Below are 9018 nucleotides of genomic sequence, written 5' to 3' on the forward strand. Positions count from 1 at the left end.
TGATAAATTAAAATAAGATGATAACATCACTGTTTTCTCCAGTACGACTGTACAGCCAAATCTAATTTTGTCGCAATATTATCCTGTTTGACACTGAAGCTGCTCTGACACAATCGTGATTGTAAAAGCGCTATATAAATAAAGTTGATTGATTGATTGATTTTTCTGAACTAACATCACATTGAAACAATGCCATTACCAATGATTTTTCTGGTGAAATTTCACCAATTTTAACATTAACTGTGGGTGCAAATGTGATGTTGATGTAGTGCAGTTAACACTGCTACATTAGCGTTGATTTGACATTATTTCGATGGTGGCTCGCTATCTGGGTTTGCATTCGCTCCTGTCAGAGATGAGAACTGCAACATTGGGAACATGTGAGTATGTCCCCCTCTGTAGGCACACCCTTGAGTCAGGAGGTGGCGCTTTCTGATCAGCTTGACTTGGTTTGACTTTGGCTTGTTTTCTGTTGGCGAATTGAGTCACTTTCACTCTGTCTAGTGCATCAACCAACATGTGCCTTCTAGTCTTTGTGATTTTGGTTCTTCATACAGGTGAGATTTCATTAATTTCTCAGTATTATTGACTTCAATGATTTAATAATCGTATTGATCAGATTATTTTACTGCTTCTCATAGGAAACATCCTGGCAAACACGATAACGGCTCATGATTCTGTAAAACATGTTTTAGAGGGTGAAAGCGTAACTCTCAAGTGTAACTACAGTGGAGTCCCTGATACTCTCCAGTGGTATGCTGAACATCCCGGATCGACACCACAGTTCCTCCTCTACATCTATGAAAGTGGGCTAGTGAGTGAAAACATACCACAGCATTTGACGCCAATAATTCATAAAAACACAAAGCGTGTGGATCTGAAGATCTCCCCTGCATCTGTGTCAGACTCTGCTCTGTATTACTGCGCTCTGAGGCCCACAGTCACAGGAAACACACACACACCATACAATAACCTGAGGAAACACACACACACACACACACACACACCATAAAATAACCTGAGGAAACACACACACACCATACAATAACCTGAGGAAACACACACACACACACCATACAATAACCTGAGGAAACACTTCCCTAGTACTTAAGCGAGCTCTTAACACATTATACTCCATCACGTCTATTGCGGTCTCAAAACTCTGGCCATGGACATGACCAGCTCATCCTGGAGTGTCTGCTGAGATCGAGTCAATTAAATTCCCCCAGTAAACGTAGATCCGACACGACATCCTCAATAAACCCATCTCTGGCGTGACGACTCCAATCTTATGAATAATCTTATGTATATCTATTTATCTAATATGACTTAAGACCTGCAATGTTGCCAGAATAATAATCATAAACTGTTAGTTCATCGGCCAGAGGAGAACTGCCCCCCTGACTGAGTCTGGTTTCTCCATCATCCCCTGAAGGAGTTCTGGTTCCTTGCCACTGTTGCCTTTGACTTTTGGCTTGCTCAGTTGGGGACACTAAATAATCAACTATATCACTGATCTGTCCACATTGACACTATATGATAATTGATAGATTATTGATTAGCTGAATAACATCACCTTTTTCTCCAGGGCTGCTGTACAGCCGAATCAAATTCTATTGCAATATCTTCCTGTTAACACTGTGAAGGTGCTTTGAAACAATTGGACTTGTAAAAAGCGCTATGTAAGTAAAGGTGACTTGACTTGGCAATAACCTGAGGAAACACAGTTGAAGTTGAGCACTGTGATAGTTTTCAACAAAATACTTTATATCTGTGCATTGCTGTGCTTCTATTATTTTGATTAATGTATTTTATCACACAGAGTAAAACGTTGTTGAGCTGCATCTCCTAATCTTATAAGTTTTGGTTGTGGCTTCTTTTTGTTCAAGAAACACTTTATTTTTAGCAGTTCTAGTTTGAGCTGATATCCATCTGTAACTGCATTAGTGCAGAGGCATCACCAAACCTGATATGGGTTACAGACAAATGAGCAGATGAGGAGTGTGTGGTGAAACCTGCAGGTGTCTGACACTAAAATAGACCTGTACGTTAAAGCTATACATCCAGTGTATGTGCAAAAGGGAAACACTTGAGATAAAGTGATTAGAAATGGGTTAACCCTAACCTATAAACCCTAACCTCTTAAAATATTGACAAAAGAAAATTCTAAAAATAGTTAAATCTAACCAGTATTATTATCGTGTTGAGTTCTTATTATTTTGAATAATGACGCAGCAAGGCAAGATGGGCAGAGGATCACCAATTCCCCCAATGCTGCGGCGGACAATAGTGGAGCAATATCAGAAAGGAGTTTCTCTGAGATAAAAACTGCACAGAGTTTGAAGTTATCATCATCTACAGAGCATAATATCATCCAAAGTTTCAGAGAATCTGGAACAATCTCTGTGTGTAAGGTTCAAGGCCGGAAAACCAAACTGGATGGCCGTGATCTTCAGCCCTTAGACGGCACTGCATCACATACAGGAATGCTACTGTAATGGACATCACAACATGGGCTCAGGAATACTTCCAGAAAACATTGGTAAACACAATCCAGCGTGCCATTCGCCGTTGCGGGCTAAACCTCTACAGGTCAGAATAGAAGCCATATCTAAACATGATCCAGAAGCGCAGGCGTTTCCTCTGGGCCAAGGCTCATTTAAAATGGACTGTGACAAAGTGGAAAACTGTTCTGTGGTCAGACGAATCAAAATGTGAAGTTCTTTTTGGAAAACTGGGATGCCATGTCATCTGGACTAAAGAGGACAAGGACAACCCAAGCTGTTCTCAGCGCTCAGTTCAGAAGCTGCATCTCTGATGGTCTGGGGTTCATGAGTGTGTGTGGCATGGGCAGCTTACACATCTGGAGAGGCTTCATCAATGCTGAAAGGTCTATCCAAGTGGCCCCACTTTATATTAGGTGGCCTTAAGTACAATGTACTTACTGTGTTCAAATTGTATTGCAAAACACCTTTGCTGATATCGAGGTGGGATAAGGGTAGGGTTAGAGACAGGTGTGGTGGTGTGGGTCAGTTTAAGGGTAGGGTTAGAGACAGGTGTGGTTGTGTGGATCAGTTTAAGGGTAGGGTTAGGGACAGGTGTGGTGGTGTGGGTCAGTTTAAGGGTAGGGTTAGAGACAGGTGTGGTGGTTTGGGTCAGTTTAAGGGTAGGGTTAGGCGTAAGGGAAGTGACAACTGTGTTATTACAAATGTAACTACAGAAAATAATTACAGACATAATTACATGGATTGCATTTTTATATAGCGCTTTCAACGGACCCTATGGCCATCCAAAGCGCTTTACATGTTTGCCTCACATTCACCCATTCATACACCAACGGCGGTGTAAGCCATGTAAGGCACCATCCAGCTCGTCGGGAGCAGCTGGGTTTCAGTCTCTTGCTCATGGACACCTCTACACTTGGTCAGGTGGAAGCAGGGATTGAACCACCAACCTTCCGAGTTGTAGAGAACCTACATGAACCACTGAGCCACTGCCGCCCATACATGCAGGTATTTTTTTTTAATGTAAGTACAATATAAAAACATGTATGTACACAGTAAGTGCATTGTATCAAATGATTAATTAAAATGTTAGTAAATAGTGGTTAAGGCCACCTAATATAAAGTGGGTCCATCCAAGTTCTAGAACAACATCCAGACGTCGTCTCTTTCAGGGAAGACCTTGCATTTTCCAACATGACAATGCCCGACCACATACTGCATCAGTTACAACATCATGGCTGCGTAGAAGAAGGATCCGGCACTGAAATGGCCAGCCTGCAGTCCAGATCTTTCACCATTAGAAAACATTTGGCGCATCATAAAGAGGAAGATGCGATAAAGAAGACCTAAGACAGTTGAGCAACTAGAAGCCTGTATTAGACAAGAATGGGACAACATTCCTATTCCTAAACTTGAGCAGCTTGTCTCCTCAGTCCCCAGACGTTTGCAGACTGATATAAAAAGAAGAGGGGATGACACACAGGGGTAAACATGGCTTTGTACCAACTTTTTGAGAAGTGTTGATGCCATAAAATTTAAAATCAACTTATTTTTCGCTTAAAATTATACATTTTCTCAGTTTAAACTTTTGATATGTCAACTATGTTGTAATCTGAATAAAATATTGAAATTTGATTTATGATGATTTCTAATATATGTGTGTTTTTATAGATATGTTTTCTAAAGCTTGTATTTGGTGGCCTGAGTGGTGACCGCTTGACGCTTGACATCAGAACATGTTGTCGTGTGTGTGGATTTTGGGGGATATCACACACCCCTAACCTGACATGAGTGCAGTAACAGTGCTTGCTTGATAAACCCGGCTTCCAGATATGGATTGAGCTTTCATTTTATATTATATTTTATTCATTTTATATTTTATTTACTGAAAGAATTATGGCGAATACTCTCTGGACCTCTGAGAGAAAGGACATGTTATCAGTATATTTTGGGAACATTTCTGGTTAGAACTGAAACTCACCAACTCCAGCCTTGGAGAGACTGTGTATGTGTGCAATATTCTGTGTTACAGCTCAGTGTTGAGCTGGATTACGGGCATCATGAGAAATGGGTGGACTTGTTATTCTGAATAAGCCTATTGGAATATGATGTCCATTCACATATTCAGCATTGATTTCACAATGTTTGATCTCACCCAAATAAAATCATGCCGTTTTCCTCACAGTTTCTCTTCCATTCATTTCTCAAAGTCAGTTTCATTGAAATATTGAATGCTCAGATGATGATACATGTGTGGGTGGAGCTGATGATGAGATGTGTGGGTGGAGCTGATGATGAGATGTGTGGGTGGAGCTGGTGATAATATATGTGTGGGTGGAGCTGATGATGAGATGTGTGGGTGGAGCTGATGATAATATATGTGTGGGTGGAGCTGGTGATGAGATATGTGGGTGGAGCTTTGAGAGATCATCATTTCTCAATCTCAATATTCACGCACACACACACACACTGTGCAGTCATGATGCTCCTGTGCTCTCTGCTTCTGCTGACAGTAACTCAGGGTAAGAGACCAGATTAAACATATATATGACTATAATGCACCTGCTATTGGCAAATGTCTGTTTTTGTGATTTTTGATCCTCATGTTCTACACACATTTTGCAGATGAATGTGTTGCACAGACGATAACACCACAGCAGGGCACAACACACGCGACTGAGGGCGAGCCGGTCGTTCTGTCATGCAAATATGATGTCAGTGTGCAGAATTTACTTTGGTATCGACAGTATCCTGGATCAGGACCCGAATTTCTGCTCATCGTTGTGGAGTCAGCCAAGAAGGCTGTAATATATGCAGACCCTCCTATTCCTGGACTGGATGGCAAAATGAGCATTACAGATAAGACTGTGGATCTGGAGATCACCTCTGCATCTGTGTCTGACTCTGCTGTGTATTACTGCGCTCTGAGGCCCACAGTCACAGGAAACACACACACACCATACAATAACCTGAGGAAACACACCCACACCATACAATAACCTCCCAACACACACCATACAATAACCTCCAAACACACAACATACAATAACCTGAGGAAACACACACACCATACAATAACCTGAGGAAACACACACCATACAACAACCTCCAAACACACACACTGTACAATAACCTCAAACACACTGCATATCATACAGTGTTGAAATTAAATCTCTATTTCAAATAATTTCTATCTTCTTCCAAGTAAACTCCATGGCCCTTCTTTATACAGAATCAACTGATTATACTCTACAGATTATTGTGTTTGTAGCAACAGTGAGTCTTGGGGAATAATTCATTCAAATGGGCTCATTTTCTTGAGTCTATGAATATAATTTGCTGGTTGTACATTAAATATTAACTTTATAACAGGACTTTTAATCATGTAACAGTAACCTTTATCAAAGTCGATTTCAGTCATCCAAACTGTCCTCTCGTCTCGCGCCCACAATGCCTCACTTTGGGAATGACAATAAGGCTCTTCATCTTGACACTGTCACATACAAGGGTCATTTGTATCGTCTGATTAGATCACCACAGGACGATTGATTATCGGAGCTCTGGTCATCCGGTCATGTGGTTAAATATTAATGCATTACCATCTGCCATTTTGCTACATGTTAGTGCAGGAACTCACAGTTGTGATCATAAAATATGATTTCCTTATATACTATAAATATATTATACAATGATTTGCCTTCTCTAAAATATAAATGCTTGATTAAAATATATAATAGTTACACGCAAATAGTGTAATAGTATGTGAACTGTAAAGTACAATGGATAGTAATAAAATAAACAAAAATAAAACAACATGTTTTAAATTCAGCAGGCAGTATGCACTGTAATGTGTGGTCACTGGAGTCAGATCATCTCCTTCAAAATACATCAAAATGATGAAATATTCATAATCACCACTGGGTTAGATTGACTATTTTACCGAAATGTGTTTTCAACAAGCCAATGTTTAGAGTTGGCATCTATAAACCTGTGACGTGATGTCTGAAATGATCCACAAGGTGGCGCTCTTCAACCAAAAACTGAAGCCATTCTTCACATAAGAGGAGAAGATACCAGGTGATTACTCCAGAGGTCTCAGAGACATAGTTGCTCATCTGTTCCTTGTCAGAAATGATACCCTTTCTGTGTCTGTGGCTCGTCTCGCTCTCAACAGGTAAGATCAACGAGTCCAATAAACACCTGAGAAGAGCACAAGAGAAAGCTCTTCTGCATTCATTCCTCCTCTCTTTCTCCAGGGGACGCCTCTAGAGAGGGGATAGCTCCGGTGTCTCCTCATGAATCAGCCTCAGAAGGGGAGATAATCTCGCTGTCCTGCGATTATAATGGATCGGCAGCTACAGACACTCTGCACTGGTACCGCCAGTACCCGAGAGCAGGACCAGACTTCCTCTTTCTGGTCAATGAAGCTCACTTTAAGCAGCCGGCGGACCCTCCAGTTCCTGGAATATCTGCTAGATTAAACGAGGAGAAGACTCGAGTGTATCTGGAGATCTCTGGCACTGCATTAAAGGATTCAGCGGTGTATTACTGCGCCCTGCAGCCCACAGTCACAGGAAACACACACACACCATACAATAACCTGAGGAAACACACACACACACCATACAATAACCTGAGGAAACACAACACACACCATACAATAACCTGAGGAAACACATACACACTCTACAATAACCTGAGGAAACACATACACACTCTACAATAACCTGAGGAAACACACACACACTCTACAATAACCTGAGGAAACACACACACACTCTACAATAACCTGAGGAAACACACACACACACCATACAATAACCTGAGGAAACACAACACACACCATACAATAACCTGAGGAAACACATACACACTCTACAATAACCTGAGGAAACACACACACACTCTACAATAACCTGAGGAAACACACACACACTCTACAATAACCTGAGGAAACACACACACACTCTACAAAAACAGTCAGAACAGAGATGTGTGTCAGGATCTATTGGAGGATAATCTGTGTTTGCATTTGAGCGTTGTGAACATTAAAGCTGAGGATTAAACTCGTATTATTGTCTCCTGAACAACGACTGACCTTGTGTTCGGCAACAGAATATTTCTGTCACTATATAAAATACATATAACTCTAATAAGTGTATTTAGGATTCACTAAACATTTCTGATTAGTGTCCAGTCTACAGGGATTTGACCCATCTGGTCATTATGTTATGCTGCATAATGAAAGCTTTTCTTATTCTTCTCATTACTGCATAGATTTCCTCGATTAAATACCAAAATATAATTATTAAAGCATTAAATGATCTGTGGTCTAATCCCTTTTACTTCACCCACTCAGGTTTGTTGTCATTTTATTGATTATTATATCATTATCAGCGTCATATATGACATCATAATCGATTCTACTTTCCTCGTGTAAAACTATATATAGATGAATTTGGGCCCAAAATGATTCCTTCACTTTGAGCTGAGCATGCTTCGCTGAAGTGTTCATTCTTTGATTGCTAATGTGACCTTTGACCCCACAGACTGACCTAAATGAAGCACTGCTGGCTCATTGGTCGAGCTAAACTGGTATTCTCTAACTGTGTTCTTAAATCTAACAGCTGATTGGCTGATTATAATCCATTCCATCCCTTTCTGTCAGTGATCTGACATTATCAAGAGGAGTTTGTTCAGTTTAACTCTGAGTTCTGCTCATATTTTATTTCAATTTGATTAACTATAGCCGACAAACTGATAATGTGAGAAATGTTGAAGGAGTCTGAATACATTTTGTTTTGACTGTGTGTATACTGATCAGGCATAACATTATGATTTAGCATAACATAACATAGCATAACATTTAGCTGCATTAACTAGGTCAGCCGGAACCGGGAACACTTCCCATAACACCTGATGTACTCGTTACATCATAAAAAGAGTGACATCTACGCTAATGTTAGTCTCTCTGTTTATCCCGAGGTTTATCCCGGATCTGGGCCCTGTCCGGATCGGATGGTGGACCTGCCTGGACATGACCAGCTCATCCTGGAGTGTCTGCTGAGCCGTGTCAAATGGTGTCTCCTCCGAATTTGCCTCACTGGCACGACATGCTCAAAACCCGTCTTCGGCGCAATAATTCCGATCTTTCATGTATTCATACTCTTGTGTAATTGACGCCCCATCCTAAATAAATCTGTCTCTTCCGTGATACCCTGAAAATTTTGAATAATCCGATCTAATATAATTTCTGACCTGTAAGGTTGCCAGAATAATAATCATACACGGTGTGTTAATAGGCCAGAGGAGAACTGGCACCCCGACTGAGTCTGGTTTCTCCCGGGGACACTAAAAATTATGATCAAAGTTATTCAACTTATTTTACAAATAAAATGTATGAATTAGGTCTTATTTAATTCTATAAACTATAATACTGATCTGCCAACATTGTCGCTATATGATAAATTAAACTAAGCTGATAACATCACTGTTTACTCCAGTACGACTGTAC

At 40.6% G+C, this 9018-nt stretch overlaps 2 gene segments (V, D, J or C); both read left to right on the forward strand.

Moving 5' to 3' along the window:
* The first annotated feature begins 4983 nt into the window (after nucleotides 1–4983).
* On the forward strand, nucleotides 4984–5503 carry LOC137089382 (T cell receptor alpha variable 3-like). The segment is given in 2 exon segments: nucleotides 4984–5026; nucleotides 5130–5503. Coding segments are annotated over 2 exon segments (417 nt in total).
* A 1132-nt stretch (nucleotides 5504–6635) lies between these two features.
* LOC137089383 (T cell receptor alpha variable 41-like) lies at nucleotides 6636–8095 on the forward strand. The segment is given in 3 exon segments: nucleotides 6636–6678; nucleotides 6761–7071; nucleotides 8054–8095. Coding segments are annotated over 3 exon segments (396 nt in total).
* Nucleotides 8096–9018: the final 923 nt, after the last annotated feature.

Source organism: Pseudorasbora parva, chromosome 9, assembly GCF_024679245.1.
Source record: "Pseudorasbora parva isolate DD20220531a chromosome 9, ASM2467924v1, whole genome shotgun sequence".
NCBI classification, from domain to species: domain Eukaryota; kingdom Metazoa; phylum Chordata; class Actinopteri; order Cypriniformes; family Gobionidae; genus Pseudorasbora; species Pseudorasbora parva.